Raw genomic sequence first — 19,125 nt, forward strand, 5'->3', positions numbered from 1 at the left:
GACCGTCCCTGGAGGGAAGGGCAGCTGATACACTGATAAAAGCACCTATGCCTCTTTTTGGACCACCCACAGGTTGCTGGTTCCCCATCAGAGTGCTCCTGGAACCCCACACTGACTTAGGGCATAGATTCACCAGCCTGTTTTAGGATGGTTTATGTGGCTGTCTCTCCCCAGACAAGGAGCCACTATTGGGAGGAGACCATGTCAACCTCAACTGTGTATCCCGTGAAATTGAGTGCAAACTCCAGGAGATGGTAAGAGACAGAGAGGGCTGGCGCGGTGCAGTCCATGGGGTCCAAAGAGCCAGACACGACTTGGTGACTGAACAATAGCAAATATGACAGGCAATCAGTAAATGTCTCCTGCGTATAGATGGCTAAATAAATACACGGTTATCTATTAACCATTATATAAATGGTTATCTATTTTCATGTACAACATCTAGAAATTTCCCTCAAGAATCCTTCCTGTCCCTGAAGGAATTCTGTCCATTCTTATCCTAAAGAGAAACTCCTGCTTCCGCTTTACCAGAGTGAGTCTCGTGGTGCCAAGAGCTAGGAAAGCCAAATGCCCCCACCCCTCCCCATTCCACCCCACTTCAACCCCTAAACAGAACAGAGAAGCAGGAACAATAGCCTGATTTGGAGAAAGGTGAAGGTCCCACCTGTTTCTTCTTTAAGATCCTGAAAAAATTTCTGATTGAAGATGAAAGCCACACCGCTAATCTCTTCCACCTTGGCCTCAGCTGTGCTGTTTCTGTTGATGAAGTTGGCGGTGATTGCAATAGCCAGCTTCCCACGGAATTCTTTTCTTCTGAACCCTGTGTGAGGTAAAGGGGAAAAGTGAGTCTTTCTTCTGGATTTGATGTGAAAACTGGAAAAGATGACTGAGAAAGCTACTCTCAGATGGCCCATGGGACAGTGAAACCAGAATTTTGGATCTAGAGTATAAAGGCAGACAGAAATGCTAAGGTTTGTCCCTGAGGAAGAAACCTACTGGAGGCCTTTCTCAGTGGGACTTGTTTCTTCCCCCAAATCTCTAGGCCCAATTATCCTGGCTAGGCTTCCGAAACGACAGTGCGCTTCTCCAGTGGGCAATCACAGGGCTCATCCTTTAGAACAGGGGTCCCCAACCTCTGGGATCTAATGCCTGTTGATCTGAGGTAGAGTTGATATAATAACAGAAATAAAGTGCACAATAAATGTAATGTCCTAGAACCATCCTGCAACCACCCCGCCCCCACCCCGCCACGCCCACCACCCATGGAAAGATTATCTTTAGAAGAAGCAGATAGAGACATTGCTGCAAGGTAGCCTCATGAAAGACCCATGTGCAATTTAAACTTACACAATTAAAACTACTGTGATAGCATTTTTCATGTTTTTCCCCATTTGATAAGTAGAATTATGAGACTGAATTCCTGTGGGACAGAGATTTTTAACAAATTCTCTGTCTCCAGCCCACAGTGACTGGCCTTTAGTACTCACTCCATATATGGATAATGGAGAGATGCAATTCTAACTTGCAATTGTTTTAGTTCAGTGACTAACTGAGGTTCTCATAGTTTTCAATGGTGTACATTGAAATCACTTTTTTAACGGCCATACGAATTCTGCACCCAATTACAATGTGGTGGTGGTTGTTGTTGTTTTCCTTTTCCCTCACACGCCAACTAGCAATTTCAGGATAGCAGTTGTGTGTCCTACACTTCAACTCAATTCTGATACTACCTACACAGAGATAAGATCAGATCCCACAGGTTAAGAGCTCAGTCTTCTATTTCAGATGCCAGTTATAAGCCCTTGTCGTCACCAATGCTTCTGACTAACCAGCTCTACATTGTAGGTTCAAGAACTCCCTCCTAGGTTTGATTAATTTTCTAGAGTGGCTCTCAGAACTCAGAGAATATCTTACTAAATAACTCAGGATCAGCCAAGTGGAAGAGATGCTTAAGCATGCTACACTCTACTCTCTGCAAACGTCCACTTGTTCACCAACCCAGAAGCTCTCCACACCCTTTCCTTTGGGTTCCCCCCCCAGGCTTTATTACAGACACATGAGTGATTAAGTCACTGGTCACTGAGCTCCATCTCTAGCCCCTCTCCCCTCCCATGAGGTCAGGAGATAGGATTAAAAGTTCCAACCCTCTAATCATTTTTTTTTTATTTTTATTTTTGGCTCCCCAGGCAACCAATCCCTTTCCTTTCTTAGGCACTTTCCAAAACTCACTTTATTAACATACACTCAGGTGTGGTGGAAAGGAGCTCGTTGTGAATAACAACACAGCCATTTCACATTTATGGTTCTGAAATGTTTTCAGGAACCACAGACAAATATCATAACAAAAGATGCTCCTCTTGTTCTTATCACTCAGGAAATTCCAAGGGTTTGGGGAGCTGTGTCAGAAAGGGGACAAAGACCCAGATATATTTGCCTTATTATAAATCACAATATCATGGGCGATTACACACAGGATCACCAACAGGAGATCCCATTTCAATGGACCACCACCTTCTAATCCCCTTACATTTTAGCATGTCTTTTCTTTCAGTCCAGAATTTCCTTTCCACCCCAGCCCCAGGTACTGACTGCTTTTTACTTAGCTTAACTCAAGGCATTTATCTTCCTAGCAGACATAACCACTGTCTTTACCACCAGTGGGGATTCCCCTCCCCTTTTCATATGCTAAGACTCATGCAAATGCTAAATCCAGTCCACTCTTTGTGACCTTATGGACTGTAGCCCTCCAGGCTCCTCCCTGCAGGAGATTCTCCAGGCCAGAATCCTGGAGTGGAGTTGCCACGCCCTCCCTCCAGGGGATCTTCCCAAGCCAGGGATCAAACCTGTGTCTCCTGCATTGGCAGGCAGGTTCTGTACCACTAGGATGGTGATTCCAAACTTCTTTGCTGAAAATCTCTTTGACTAAAAATCTTGAGTTTCTGTTCAACACTCTCTCATTTTGGTTCTTCATTAGACCTTTGTGGAAGTGGTCAATAATGGTCAGTAGTCTCTAGTATTTTTCAATTGGAGGTGATTTTGCCCCCCCAGTGGACATTTGGCCAAGTGTGAAGATGGTTCTGGTTGCTACAACTAAGGGTGCTGCTGGTGTCTAGTGGGTAGAGGTCAGGGATGCTGCTAAGCACGACAGTCCCCACCACAAAAACTACCTGGCCCCAGATGCCAAGAGTGCCATTTGAGAAATCTGCTCTCGTCTGCTTACCTGGTCTTAAGTTGCTCAGATGGTTCTCTCCCTTCCTGCCCTACTTACGTTAACAAAATGTCAAACCATCCTCAAGGTGGGAGTGGATCCTGGATTTTTATATTCAGATTTACAAACCATCAGAATGGCCTCATAAACTCACAGTACAACATTCAGGTGGGCAGCTTAAACATTTTCTTGATCAATATCCAATACTGACTGCTTGGGGTGGGGGAGTGGGTGTGGAAGTGAAGGGAGAGGGGAGGAGCAGCACTGTACGGCAGGTGGGAAGGGCCTTGGCTAGGAGGACCACACTTCCTGAGGTCTGGCAGACCAACCCTAGATCAGGGACAGTGTTCTGTCCTCAGTGAAGGTGCCCTCCCCGGCAGACATCTGCAGGCTGTAGCCTTTGAGCAAGGCAAGCTTGAAAAACAGACCTGTCCTCAGCCCAAGAGATGCCATGTGGGACCAGTTGGTCTTCAAACCAGGGTCCTAATGGATTCTAGATTCTCCCCTAAAAAACGTGTTATGCTTCCAAACTTAGAAGCAGAGAGGTGTGGTTTTATTCCTTGAGTCTGGGCTAAACTTATCTCACTGACCAGCAGTGACCATGCTGTAAAGTTATGAGAAGAGATGCGGTCCTCCTTCTAGCGTATTATACTTCACAGTAAGCCAGTACCATCAACAGTATAAAATGATTCTCTTAGTCGGAAGAAGTATGAAAGTACTGAGCACCCTGGCTTGCACACCAGCAGGTGTTCAATAAATGTATATTGATTTTTTCTTTTAATTTCCATGATGTTTAACCTTTAAAAAGAAGGGTTACATACGAGTCTTAGACCAGTCCTTATAGCAATGTTCTGAGAGGTCCTACTACTCACAAATTACAGAGCTTCAATGAGAATTAAATGGTTTTCTCTAAATGCTCAGCCTCAAGCAGAGCAGGGCAGTTTGCCCTTCTATCAAGACCCCCAATCCAGCTTTGGCATCTACCATCTTATACCCATTCTTCATGCCTTTCCTGATACACCCTTTCCCACCCCCATCCCTCCATTCTCAGCCCTAAGAAGAGTCATCACCTTCCAGTGTGTTCCTGCGGCCATCCGCGCCAATGATGACATCAAACTCAAATTCCGACAGAGAGTGATCTGCAGGGAGAAATTCTGCCCGCCAGCCAATTTCTGCCAGGACAGATAAATGAGATGAGTTGGCAGTGAGAGATGGGAGGACAGAGTGATTACACGCCCCCCCCCCCACCCCGTGTTGGCCATGAGAAATGGACAATGCCACCAGGCATAGGCACCCCAGATAGAGGCTCCAAAGGAAAGACTCAGACTGTTCAGATTCACACTTGTGTTTGGAGTCCTTCTGGCTTAGTTTCAGTTCAGTCCCGGAAAAGGTAAATCAGCTGTGCCAATTCCATGCCTGGTTTTATTGGTTTCTATAAAGGCTGGGAGTCTGTGAAACAATTCTCAGGTGAAATCTTGCTGGTTACCCATAATTAGAATTTAACACCCACTACGGATCTGGGAGGGCTTCTCTGGTAGCTTAGCTGGTAAAGAATCTGCCTGCAGTTCAGGATACCCTGGTTTGACTCCTGGATTGGGAAGATCCCCTGGAGAAGGGACAGGCTACCCACTCCAGTATTCTTGGGCTTCCCTGGAGGCTCAGAAGGTAAAGCATCTGCCTGCAATGCGGGAGACCTGGGTTTGATCCCTGGGTTGGGAAGATCCCTGGGTTGGTTTGAGACCCTGGAGAGGGTATGGCAACCCACTCCAGTATTCTTGCCTGGAGAATCCCCATGGACAGAGGAGCCTGGCGGGCTACGGTCCATGGTATTGCAAAGAGTCAGACACAACTGAGTAACTAAGCACAGCACACAGGGATCTGGGAAAGGTTAAGAGCACATAATTTGACATGAGTCAAATCACACATATTGTCCTGCCACAAAAGCCAACTAATGTCTCCCCTAAAATGTCAATATTCCGGGCAAAGGAAGGAGAAATCAGGATTGTAACCTATGTGTGAAACTACAAGGTCTCTGACACAAAACTGGACCCAGAATTGAAAGCCCTTTCCAGCAGCAGAAGAGTTTGATATTAAGATATAGAGGCATCATGAACAAACTCTGGCCATGGTGAATATAAAAGATCAGAATTTTTATAAAATACTAAAAGGAATAAGAGAAAAATTACTCAATATGACAAACCTAAAGTGGATGAATTTTATGGTTTATAAATTATTTTCCAATAAAGCTTAAAAAATATTATAGGCCAAATAATATTTCAAACATTTATTTCACATTTGCTCTCAAAACTTCATTTTTATTTACTAGATTTTAAAATATCATACAGGTACAGTAAGTATATCCACATATCTGTGTGTGTACACACAGCTTGAAGAGCATGTCAATGAATTTTATCAGATAACCAAATCTATGTTTTCTTTCCCACTTACTACTTAGACTTCATCTGTCAAAGTACTGCCTCCTAGTGACAGGGTAACCAAATTACAGGTTTAATGTGTGTGTGGGTTCAGCTGTGTCTGACTCTGCAACCCCATGGACTGCCCACGGAATTTTCCAGGCAAGAATACTGGAGCAGGTTGTCATTTCCTACTCCAAGGGATCTCCCCTACCCAGAGATCAAACTCATGTCTCTAATAAATCCCCTAGGAGCTGAAGAACAAACCTAAAGTGACAACAATGATCCAAAACAGTAAAATATCCTTTGATGGAATTATGTCAAACAGCCCAGAGTCATCCTCTGGGAGTTCCAAATGTTGTTTCCATTTCACAATATCTGATTTCTAGACCAAAAGGAAACTTATACTGTACTTTGATTTTCTTGATCTTCAGGAGGCTCTAGAACCTTCACAAACTCGACATTCACGTGGATTTCAACCCCCAATATCAAGGCCACCTTGAATAGGATGAGCTGCAACTGACGAATACCTGTTAGAAAGGAAGTTGAAAGAGATGAACTGTCATTAACAATGTCTGAGTGCCTCTTGTATGCAGAACACTATCTAATTACCATATGATTTCTGAGCATAACAATATAGAGGCATATCTCATTTTATTGCACTTTGCTTTATTGCACTTTCTAGATATTATGTTTTTTTACAAATTGAAGATTTGTGGCAACCCTGTATCAAGCACGTCTGCCTGTGTTACTTTTCCAACAGCATTTGCTCATTGTGTGTCTCTGTGTCATATTTTGGCAATTCTAGAAATACTTCAAACTTTTTCATTATTATTATATTTGTTATGGTGTTCTGCGATCAATGACCTTTGATGTTTACTATTACAAAACTCACTGAAGGCTCAGATCACGGTTAGCAGTTTTTTTTGGCAATAAAGTATTTTTAAATTAAGGTATTTACATTGCTTTTTTACACCTATTTCTATATGTATACACACCAGATAGACTACAGCATAGTGTAAACATCACTTTTACATGCACTATAATTCATGTAACTTGCTTTATTCAATATTTGCTTTGTTTTGATGGTCTAGAACCAAACCTGCAATTTCTCCAGGGTATGCCTGTACCAATAATGAACACTACTGAGCACTAATTATGTGCCAAGCACCCTGTGTTCTCTCATTTAACCCTTCCACTGCTTTCTCATTTAACCCTCACAGTGGCCCTTTGGGATAATTACTCCTGTTTTAGAGATGAGAAATTGAGGCTCAATAAAAAGCCTCTTGATGAAAGTGAAAGAGGAGAGTGAAAAAGTTGGCTTAAAGCTCAACATTCAGAAAACAAAGATCATGGCATCTGGTCCCATCACTTCATGGGAAATAGATGGGGAAACAGTGGAAACAGTGGCTGACTTTATTTTGGGGGGCTCCAAAATCACTGCAGATGGTGATTGCAGCCATGAAATTAAAAGACGTTTACTCCTTGGAAGGAAAATTATGACCAACCTAGATAGCATATTCAAAAGCAGAGACATTACTTTGCCAACAAAGGTCTGTCTAGTCAAGGTTATGGTTTTTCCAGTGGTCATGTATGGATGTGAGAGTTGGACTCTGAAGAAAGCTGAAAATTGATGCTTTTGAACTGTGGTGTTGGAGAAGACTCTTGAGAGTCCCTTGGACTGCAAGGAAATCCAACCAGTCCATCCTAAAGGAGACCAGTCCTGGGTGTTCATTGGAAGGACTGATGCTGAGGCTGAAACTCCAATACTTTGGCCACCTCATACGGAGAGTTGACTCATTGGAAAAGACTCTGATGCTGGGAGGGATTGAGGGCAGGAGGAGAAGGGGACGGCAGAGGATGAGATGGCTGGATGGCATCACTGACTTGATGGATGTGAGTCTGAGTGAACTCTGGGAGTTGGTGATGGACAGGGAGGCCTGGAGTGCTGCAATTCATGGGGTTGCAAAGAGTTGGACAGGACTGAGCGACTGAACTGAACTGAACTGAGGGCTGAGTGACTTGCTCAGGTTCACACAGGAGCAAAACTGGAATGTGGATCCAGATCTGTCTGACTGCAAGACTGTGCTCTAGCTGTCAGGTGGGTGACACCCGGTATCCTGAGGGTGACTCTCTTTTCTGCCTCCTTCCTGAGCTGGGCTGTGGGTTTGACAAGACGAAGGTGGAAAGAGAAGTAAACAGAGAGCGAGTAACGAGTTAATACATACAGTCAGAGAGAAAATGGCTTACTCTGCCTGAGCTCTCAGCCATCCCTGGTAATGGGTGGAGTGGGGAATCCTCCCCACAAAGCTAGACTCATGTTTTCCACCTCCTATCCACTCTCCCAAACTCTCGCAATGAGTGGCTCTTTGTTTTTCCATTTTGTCCCTGCCATTGAGCACAAATGGGCATGCCTCCAAATACATTTCTGAGAGCACAAAGTTTCAGATTACCTGTGGGTCCCTCTGCATTTTGTGGGCTTCACTGCTTGAGCATTTAGTGAACATCTACCATCACACAGAGCCATACCAGGCCCAGGAGATATGGAACCCCATCTAATGGAGGAAACACGGGTAAACAGAATGGGGCAGGACCCGGTAGCTGGGGCCAGCGGGGTGGCAGAACAGGGTCTGAGCTGCAGTCCTGAAAGCCAAGGGCGGAGGGACCAAGAATACTAGGTTCTATGGAGAGATTAAGCATATGAAGACCGCAGGAGGCCAGGGCACGGGAGGAGGGGAAGCTTCTGGAGAGAGTCCCTTTAGCACAGTACTGGGGAGAAACCAGACCACAGTGGAAGCCGGCATGAGTGGAAAGTGGAGGCAAAGTCTAAGTCGCCTCTTTCTAGAATGAGCACTTTGAGGTGAAGAAAAGTAATGGGCTGTATCAGAGGACTGGAGGGGCTGAGTGAGGCAAGAGCAGGGGAAAAGGCGAGAAGGAAACTGAGAGCCTCTAGGGTTGGAGAGGGAGGACCAGTTCTGCCTCTGACTTCGGGCTGAGAGGGAGGGAGGGCACTTGGGGAGAGGAGGGCGCAGGAGGGAGGAGAGGGCCTGGCAGGGGAAGTTCCCGCCGGTGGCTTCTCTTCTGCAGAGCGTTGGAGGGAAGCGGATGGAGGGAGGCCATCTGCTCAGAATGAGGAGGCTGTGGTGGAGGCTTGGGACGGCCACGGTGGGAACTGGAGGAGGATGCTGACACAGGACCAGCGGAAAACTGCTGAGCAAAGCTGAAGACCAGGTCACAGCTGGGACTGGAGACCATGGCCAGTTTGAAAGGGAGCCAATCAGCCGGTGCTTCAAGAGTCCATGCCAGGAAATAGGCCATGGGGGTGGGAACCCCTCATGGTTTCAAGGTTCCCAGTCTATCTGGTTTCAGCACCCAGTAGGTACTCAATAAATTCTCCCTGCCTCCCCACGGGTACTAGAGTTGCCCTTGACAACGATCACTGTGAACTTTGAATCTCAGTTTCAGAGTCCTGCCCGTGTTTCCACACACAAGAACCAGGGGTTAAGTGGGGGCCCCGTCAATGGAGCAGTGAGGGGCCCCCTGGCTAGAAAGTCAGCCTGGCCTCCTTTGAGGCCTCCTGGTGATCAGCTCTGCCTCTCAAGAAGGCTCGATGGGAAAGTGGTGCTTAATGTTGTCATGCTAAACTGGTACCAACATACATTCTTCCGTGGGTGGTAAGGAATATCCGGAAAGCTGACACTGCAGCCTTCTGGGCAAATCCAAATTTCTTTCCATTGGACTCTTGGAATTTTCTCATCCGAGGGCGGGAACAAACCCTGGGCCCCTGCTGGTAAGGTCTCCTGTATCTGACTAAATTACACCCTGTCTGGCTGCTAATTCTCTCCAGTTGTTCTCGCCCCAGCCCCACACCCTTTTCCCATCAGTGCCTGTCCTCATAAGAGCATGGGTCTCAGGGTTCTCCTTCCACTCACTGGTTGAGAGATTGCAGCTCTGAATTTATTTGAATTTGGGGATCCCGGCTGCTTCTTGTTCATTGTACCCTGCTGGATGCAAGGCGCTTCCTGAACACTTAGACCGGCCAGGCACAGTGATAAGCACATTTCACACGTGACCTCATTTGATCAATCCTCTCAGCTCTCTTGGTAAGCAGGCATCAATCACATTTAGGGGAGACAAAACTGGGGCTGGAGGAAGGTGAGAAATCTGACCCGAGTCACACAGAAAATGGACCCAAATCTACTCAAACCCTTAACTCTCCCCACAATAGTAACTTCCCTGACTTTTATGAGTTATGATTGCTGTATATAAAATGACTAAAGACTCCCCCGCTGGTGGTCCAGTGGCTAAGAGTCCGGGTTCCCAATGCTGTGGGCCCAGGTTTGATCTCTGGTCAGGGAACTAGATCCCACATGCCACAGCTAAAGATCCTGAGTGATGTAAGTAACTGGTGCAGCCAAATGAATTAAAAAAAAAAAAAAAAAAAAAAGACCTCTTCCCTGTAAAGCATGAGGAGGAGGGAGGCTTCTCTCCCAAAGCCTGCCTGCACAGATCCTACCTCGAGAGACCCAGGCCTAAGTGACATCAGCACAGGAGGCGCCTCAGGGCTCACTTCACCCTACTAATCATTCAGGGATGGCCCAGGACCCAAAATCCACCTTCCCAGTCCCCTCCTTTTCTGGATGGACCCCCATCAGGATGGCCTCCCTCTCTAAAGCTCAAGGAAACCTGGTGCAAGAAACTATATGACTTACCTCTGCCTCTGTTTACCATATATCATTCATTCATTCATTCAACAGAAGTGCATTGAGCGTCTACTATGTGTCAGGCGCCATTTTACGCCCTAAAGGTACTGTGGTAAGACACACCATGGTCCCTGGCATCATGGTGCTTCCAGCCTAGTGGGCACAGCACAGGCTCTGGCACTAAATGTCTGTCGGTTGGATGTGAGGAGCCCCCGGAGACTTGCAGGATGGAACATCCTGGGGATTCCACAATGTGGAGAAATACCCCACCCCAGGTCAGCCCCTTCCCCACACGGGGTACCACCGCTGGCTCCACTCACTGATATGGTCGATCGAACCGGCACAAAACTTCCCATAGAACTTCTTGGCTCCCAGGCCTCGCAGGTCGTGGATGGTGAAAGGCCAGAGGTGCAGCACATTGTTCCGGGAGAAAGTGTCCCTCTTCTCCACCACAACCACTTTGGCCCCCAGGTAGGCAAGTTCAATGGCAGTGCGCAGACCACATGGTCCTCCCCCAATGATGAGACACTGAGAAGGGAGAGCGGAGAGAGACACTCAGTGGCCTCCAGTCTTGTGGACAGAACTTCCTCCCTAGTCAGCAATGTAACTGGGGAGCAAACCCACATGCACCCAAATTAACCAGTGTAAATCGAACACTTACTAGGACCCGCCATTCATACATCCCATGTACATTACCTGTGGGTTTACCCCACACCAATCACTGTACCAAATCCCGTGAAGAATGCAGAGTCCACGAAGGACACTCGGGGAAGGCACAGTAAGATAGGCGTGAGGTTCAGAGTTAAACTGAACTGGGCTTAAATCTCAGCTCTGGCATTTGACCTGTTAGTCCAGGTGGATGGAGAGAAGGATACTTTGGGGGAAAGGAGAGAAGAGAGACCAGGATTCATCTGGAGCTAGATGCTGAGAGTCTGAGAAGTCAAGCGAAGGGGTATGGTCATGGTCCTGAAGGCACTGGGACTGCGCGGGCAGAAGGGACAGGAAGGGATTTCTGCTCCAGTCCTGAACTCGGTCTCTGGATCCTGCAACACTGAACAAGACAGGGGTCCTTCCCCAAGAAAGCTACAGCCATTTAGGAAAGAAGAGAAGACACATAATGACCTAACCAACTACTTATACTGGGGAAAAGCCCTTCTATTCAAATAAAATCTTATGAGTATCACTGCTTCAGTAAAAATAGGAAAGTGGCGGTTGGTATTCTGGCTGACAGACCCCCCTCGCAGCAGCCCACCCTACCCCTGGACAGGTCCTGAAGCACCTTTAAGAGGCAAGAGTTCAACTTGGGAGGGGGGTCTAACTAACTGGGGATACCCCCCCAGAGTCACAGAGAAGGGGATCTGCACCCACACATCACTGCTTGACACCATACAGGCATCTGGAAACATCTCTTCTGCTCGGGATCAAACCTTATCTTAAAAAAAAAAAAAATGCATTCCCCTTCCCCTAGCAAATGTTCCATCATCCAGTTATCACTCATCTGGGGCCTCCAGACTCCCAAAGGGAAACTGCAAACAAGCATATCAGAAGCTCCCACACCACAGTCAGTGTGGCTTACTCGCTGGAACCGTCCGGAGAGTTTGTGGAAACTCTGTTAGGGGAAATGAAGTCACCACTGAGATACAATTCACTCCAGAGACAGGCAGCGGGTAGGCAAAACCTAATGCTTCCTTTCTGGTTGGAGCTGACTACAGAGAACCAACTCCCCCAAGCCCAGCTCTCCTCTTTATCTCACACCCTAAACAGCTCCTCCGGCTTGGACATAGCCAGACCATGACGGGCATCTCAAAGCAAGACTCCAAACCCCGACGCTCTGAGGTTGGCTTTGGGGTTAAGTCTGGATTCACTGCATTTCTTTGCAGTTAGCGCATCTTTTCCTGTTTGCTGAGTTCTGTCACTCCAGGGCCACAGACGGAGTAGGGCGGGAGGATGTGGGGGGAAGAAGGCAGGGAGGGGAGGAAGGGAGCCCCCTGCATTCTCCCATCTACCAGGCCTGACCCAGAACTGCTCCCTGGGCAAGGCAAGGATTCCCACTCCCACCAGCTGGGGGGCTGCTGTGCATTTCTCATGCAAACAGTTGCTGGTGTACCATCTCTGGCCCTCTCAACTAAACCTGAAATCCCACCAATGAAAGCTTGGTTTTCCCACCACCCTGGGCCCCAGCTCATACTTTGGGGCCTGAAATTTCAGAGACACCAGTCATACTTAAGGCAAATACCAACAGGCCTAATTATATAAAGGGAGAAATTTTGGTACAGATGTTATCAAGACAGGAGAGAAGGCTTGCTGGCCGGAGCAAGACCAGTTCCTCCAGGAACACACTCGTTATGATTAACATGGGAACTCAGAGTTCTGACAAGAAGCTGAAAACCATGGCTGCAGTGTGCCTGGGCAGAGGAGCAGGTGAAGAAGAGGGTTCTCCCGGCCTGCCCACAGATGACGCTCTGGATGGTGGGCAGAGTGCAAACAGACCACGTGTGCAAAGCATCATGATAACTCAATGCAAAGGAACTCTCCACCTTTCCCAGAGGCATCCGGGCTTCACTGCTGAGGGTTCCATGCCAAGGAATGAAAATTTTTCATTAAAAGTCAGCTCTGAGGCCAAGCCCCAAATCAGATTGTACATTCCTCCTACAGGCTCTGTCCTTAGTGCCACCCCAGAACCAAGCTCCATGTGTTATAATTATGTGCATCTGATTCCCAGGCCAGCGAAAAGCTCCACAAAAGCTATCTCCATGTCCAGTATGGGGCCTGGCACACAGGAGGCCTCAATAAACATTTGATGGATGAAGGAACTTCCACACCCTCAAGGCCCACCCAGTTCTGGCTGCCTGACAGTAATCGGGGATGTTCGATTCACATCAGCCAGGGTTTATGTCTGCATTTCCCACCCAGGCTAGGGGAGCTGGGGTCTGCCAAGGCCACCAGGATCACGGACGTCAGCAGATCTGTGTGCTCAGGCGACATAAATTTATTACACAGTGGGGAGCGGGGTAGATCCAACACCAGCAGGAAGTCCATTGTATAGATAAGCTTGGCCGTGCTTAGACCTCCACATTTGTGGAGAGAGACAAACGCCACATGGAAAAATCAGCTCTTTATTTATCAAATGATGGGAAGAGGGGGTATGAGGCCTCGCCCACTGTCAAGGCACCGGGCTGGACAGGACCCTGTGCCCTCCCAGGGGACCCCCAAAGCACTACTGACTTCTTGCTGACATGCTACATCATCCAACCCACAAATGGTGGGGGTGGGGGGCCAAGGGGAAAGTGTTGGGACTGCGCCAAGAATGCTAAAGGGATCAGTCCCCGAAGGGAGCCACTGAAAGGACCAGGGGCTAAGCTAGGGGTTAGCAGTCTGGAGGCTTGATTTCCGCTTTTGAATTCTGCCTCCACTTTGTTTGGGAGCTCTGCGTGCAGACAGTCCAGGGAGGTGGGGCGCAGAAAGCCAGCACTTGGAGAGAGCGAGCGGATCAAGGTCTGCCATTCACAAACTCACTCACCCAGGCGCTGCAGCTCCTTGAAAAGGATGACTATAGGATCTAAACTATATCACGTCCAGCAGGTTCTACTTGCGAGGCACTGTCCTAATCATTCCATCTATTTCATCTTTCCAACTGCCCTATGAGGTACCTGTCATCACCACCTCCACTTTGTAAATGAGGAAACTGAGGCATTGAAAAGTTAACTTGCTCTGGGTACTATTATTGTCCCCATATTTGAGCTAAGAAGTGAGAAGTCAGAAATTGCCCCAGGGTGGGTCACCTAATGAGGAAGTGGTCAAGTTTGGACACGAACCCAGGCCACGCAAGTCCAAAGGCTGATCTCCAAGCCACTTGCCTGACCACGAGGCCAGGCCACAGGGGATGTGTTCAGGAGTAAGTGAGGCTAGCTTGGGCTCCTTCCCTACACAGGGCACACCTTGGCCCTCTAAATGGAGCCGGGTTCAGGCTGAGTACAGGCCTCTTCCCCGAAGCCCTGAGTCCGCATCTCGGCTGAACTTCATGTCCTTCCCTGGGGTGGAAATTTATAGGCCGGATGGTGCTAAAGCCCCTGCAGCTCTCAGGAAGCCACTCAGGCAGGTGCGGGCAGTGGGGGGTCAGGCATGCACACTGGCAGCCTCTCTGGTGCCTCTGGAGACCTGGCAGCGAGCTGAGAGACACGATGTCACGCGTGGTGCCATCTCTCTGGTAGCGGCGGCCCTCCCGCATGCTGGCCCACTGGCCAGCTCCCTGTGCAGTGCTCTGGGTCCAGGGACGTGCCCTCGTGCTTCCTGGTGTGGCTTCCTAGCCTCACCGGCTCTTAAGATGGGCTGCTTATCTAAACCCAGACAGGAAGGCCCTGACTGTTACTGGGTTACCATGAGTGCAAACAGCTCGTTCAGAATCACAGGGCAGAGAGTTATCAAAGCCAAGGTGCTTCCCACCCACATGCTGGCCTAAGGGACCTGCCCTCACAGCCCCACGGTCTAAGAAAGGGGAGCTCACAAGAGATGCAGCCACCTACGATTCTAACCTTGGATGGAGAAAGCTCTGTGTGGCAGGGGTGGGGATAGCCAGACCGGGTTCTCCACGGCAACTTCAAAGGCCACTCCAGTGAGGAGCAAACCCTCATCTGACTTGACAGGGCCCTGCCCTGCCCTGATCTGACTCTCCTGTATCTGGGTCACACCCAGCTATTCCTGAGTAACAATCACCCCACTTACTAACCTCAGAAATTTACAGAGCGGAAATGAAGAAAGATATCCTGTTCTCCCTGTCTGCTCTCAAAAAATAACACGAATTCCTCTGAGAAACATTCCATTCCTCTGTGCCTCCCTTTCAGCCTGAGTCGGTGCTCTGACCCACTTGAGCAATTGTAACTGCTGAGATTGGGGTCTGGATTTTGGGGGGCAGTTTCATTTGCAAACATCTTACCCCTGGACCGTGTAAGTACACTCAGGTTGGACCCTGGACTTGAGAGTCAGAAGTGCAATCACCAAGGCTGTGCTTCCTGCCTCTGGGTGCTGTTTATACCTCCCGCATCGCCTTCATTTAAGGCATGAGTTCCCTGAAGTCTGGACATGCGTGCTATCAAACCTCCCCTAGAGATCAGCAGCAAGTGAGCCCACGACTCCTTTCATTTCAGATGCCAAAGTACATCATCAACAGTGCCAACTCTGTCCCACCTTTGCAGGTGTCTGTCCATCACATAACAGGAAGAGTAATAGGAAAGACAGTTTTCATAATAGCAATAATAAAAATCAGAGCTCCCACTTACTGTCTGCTTTTATTGTGCTAAGCACTTTGTAAGATAGGCACCTCATTTCTCTCCTACAAGAACCCTGAACTGGGCATTTGGCAGATGAGAAAACTGGGGTTTGGGAAGGTAAACTTGGCTATGGTCACAGGACTAGGGTAAGAACAAACCTTGGATCCCAGGAGTTGTACTTGAAATCATGATCATGTATTAAAATTCTTCCAGGTTTCCTTGGGCCTTATTATGAATTAGTATGTTCCCTTCTCAGCTAAGATATGTAAGACCACTGAGTCCCCTCTGTGGGTGGCAAAAGATGCAAGAGAAGGTCCCTGTCCCCAAACCTCAGGAGGCTGTCTGATTGGGGGCCAGAGGGGCCAGAAATGCTAGATGGGTTGGGACCGCCTGCGACTACTGAGGATGTGTGTGGAAGGGACAAATGTGGTTATGAAAAAGTCCTATCAGAAGATGGTCCAGGAGTAGAGAACTGAGGCTGAGGACTCAAGAGAGACAGAAGAAATGTCAGGCTGAGAAAGAGGGAGGTGACTTGGAGGGAGGGGAGGCCAGGCTGCGCTCAAGTGAGCCTGGTGTTGTGTGGGACAAGAAAGGGCTGAAGGGAAACCAGGGGACAGAGAGGGAGCCAGATGGTAGAAGGCCTGGGACGTCAGATCAAAGGATTTGAATGGTTCCCCCCACCATCCCTACTTGGGCTATTATGGGTTTGGAGTAGAATGAAAGTACTAGTTTAGGACAAGTAGTTCCAGAGCAATAAAAAAGATGGTAAGGAGAGAGAAAGAAACCGGAGGCAGAGAACCAGCACTGCAGCATTTGAAACACTCCCTCTCTGGAATCTCCTCTCTCCACCTCAGCCACAGACGCCCATGCATCTCTACTACTGCCCTCGTCTTCCTCACCTCCACACTGGGCAGCACCTGGGGCTCAAGCCCCATCCTCTTCCCTTCTTTATTTTACATCCTCTTTCCATGGGTTTAAGTACCCTCTTCATGCTGATGATGCTCAAAATTGTCCCCAACCCCTAAACTCCTAGACTCGGATAAACAACTGCCTGCTGACATTCTCAGCTGCTCTAGTAAGCATCTTCGATGTCAAACCAGACCTACGATCACACTCTTGATCGCACATCCTCCCCCGCCGCCCCCACCCCCTGCACCTCTCCCAGTCATGGTCATCTCAGTTCATATTTATCCTCTTCCCACTTTTCCAGCTCCTGGAGCCAAAACTCTGGTGTCCACCTAGATTCATTTTCGCTTATCGCAAACCAATCCTGCCAATAAATCCTGTTGACTCTACCTTCAGAAAAGAGTCTGCCCCTGATTAGTTTCACCTCCTCCATGCTGCCACCCTGATGCAAGATACTGTCCTCCTCCTCCATCCTGATCGCAGGACTACTTGGCCTCCTGCTTTCCCTCGTGTCCCTTACAGTCCACAGCCCCAACAGCAACTGGGGTGGCCCTTCTGAAGTCAGATCACGTCACACCCAGTTCACAACCTCTGATGGCTTTTCACGGCACACGGAATTCAAAACCAGACTGTATTATGGCCTCAAGACCCTACAAGACCTTGCCCTTCAATCTCCCTTCTGTGTTCAGCTCCCGCCCAGCCCCCTCCCTCTCTGCACTCCAACCACAATGGTCTCCCTAAGCACACACAGGGTCTTTTCACTTGCTTTGCCCACTGTCTGCAACATCCTTCTAAATAAATAAATAAATATATATATATATATATATGCACACACACATATTATATAAATATATAAATTTTATAATTCAAAAAAGGAAATATATTGCAGAATATATAAAGGACTACTTTTATTTTTCTTTATATTGACATCCAGTTTTCCAGCATTATTTTAAATGTTTGAAAATATTTCCAGTATCTACTTAAAGAGTTTTCCATTATGGGCTTTTTTGTTTGGTTTTATTTTCAATCTAGTAGCTTTAAAATATTTTTACAGTATCTTACTATAAAATTTTTAAAATAAATTTTTAAAAATTGAAAGAATTTTAGTGAACACCCAAATACCCACCACCTAGATTCTATGATTAGATTTTATACTCCTCACTTTATCATATGTCTTATCATCCTTCCACCTCTCTACTTATTCATCAGTTGATCTTAATTTTTGGTGCATTTCAGTGAAATTGCTGAATCAGTACATTTCTTCCCAAATATTTCAGGATGCAAATCTAATTAACTAGAGTTCAATATTTATTCAAATTTTTCACACCCTCTCACCATAAACAAAAATAAACTTCAAATGGCTTAAAGACTTAAACATATGACATGGCACCATAAAACTCCTGAAGAGAACATAGGCAAAACATTCTCTAACATAAATTATACCCATAGTCAGTTTCCCAAGGCAATAGATGTAAAAATGAAGATAAACAAATGGACCTAATTAAACTTACAAGCTTTTATACAGCAAAGGAAACCATAAACCAAACTAAAAGACGACCTACAGAATGGGAGAAAACATTTGCAATCAATATTTGATTGCAAGGAGATCAAACCAGTCAATTCTAAAGGAAATCAACCCTGAATGTTCACTGGAAGGACTGATGCTGAAGCTCCAATACTTCGGCCACCTGATGTGATGAACCAACTCATTAGAAAAGACCCTGAGGCTGGGAAAGATTGAAAGCAGGAAGAGAAGGGGACGATGGTTGGATGGCATCACCGACTCAATGGACATGAGTTTGAGCAAATTTAGGGAGATGGTAAAGGACAGGGAAACCTGGTGTGCTGTAGTCCATGGGGTTGCAAAGAGTCGGACATGACTGAGTGACTGAACAACAACAAATTTGCAAACGTTGTAATTGACAAAGGCTTAAGTTCCAAAATATACAAATAACTTGCATAAGTCAACATAAAGATGAACAACCCAACTGAAAAATGGTCAGAAGACCTAAAAAGACATTTCTCCAAAGAAAAAATGCAGACATCCAGTAGGTACCCAAAAAGATGTTCAGCATCATTAATTATTAGAGAAATGCAAAACCAAACGACAATGAGGTACCACCTCACAGAGGTCAGAATGGCCATCATTTAAAAAGTCTACAAATAAATGTTGGAGAGGGGGTGGAGAAAAGGTTACTCTCATACCCTGTAAGTTGGAACATAAGTTGGTGCATCCACTGTGGAAAACAGTATGGAGGTTCCTCAGAAAATTAAAAGTAGAATTACCATATCATTTCAGCAATCCCCCTCCTGGGCATATTTTACAGACAAAACTCTAATTCAAAAAGATACATGTGGGACTTCCTTGATGGTCCAGTGGCTAAGCCTCTGCGCTATCAATGCAGGGGACCCAGGTTTGATCCTTGGTCAGGGAACTAGATCCTACATGCCACAACTAAAAATCCTGCAAGCTGCAACTAAGACCCGATGCAGCCAAGCAAATAAATAAATTAAAAAAAAAAAAAGATACATGCACTCCCATGTTCATGCCAGCACTATTCAGAATAGCTAAAACATGGAAACAATTTAAATGTCCATCAATAGATGAATGGATAAAGAAGATGTGG

General features: G+C 47.0%; 1 protein-coding gene across 23 annotated transcripts in view; it reads right to left on the reverse strand.

The window, feature by feature from the left end:
- MICAL2 (microtubule associated monooxygenase, calponin and LIM domain containing 2) overlaps positions 1-19,125 on the reverse strand; it is a 240,883-nt gene that overhangs the window by 134,479 nt on the left and 87,279 nt on the right. For all 23 annotated transcript variants that reach the window (XM_060399889.1, XM_042233046.2, XM_042233047.2 and 20 more), the window contains 4 exons: positions 10,646-10,853; positions 6,036-6,152; positions 4,279-4,380; positions 665-820 (listed from right to left, as the gene is read on the reverse strand). In XM_060399889.1, the coding sequence (XP_060255872.1) occupies positions 665-820; positions 4,279-4,380; positions 6,036-6,152; positions 10,646-10,853 (583 nt within the window). The remainder of the gene's footprint in view (positions 1-664; positions 821-4,278; positions 4,381-6,035; positions 6,153-10,645; positions 10,854-19,125) is intronic.

Source organism: Ovis aries, chromosome 15 (assembly GCF_016772045.2).
Source record: "Ovis aries strain OAR_USU_Benz2616 breed Rambouillet chromosome 15, ARS-UI_Ramb_v3.0, whole genome shotgun sequence".
In the NCBI taxonomy this organism is placed as follows: domain Eukaryota; kingdom Metazoa; phylum Chordata; class Mammalia; order Artiodactyla; family Bovidae; genus Ovis; species Ovis aries.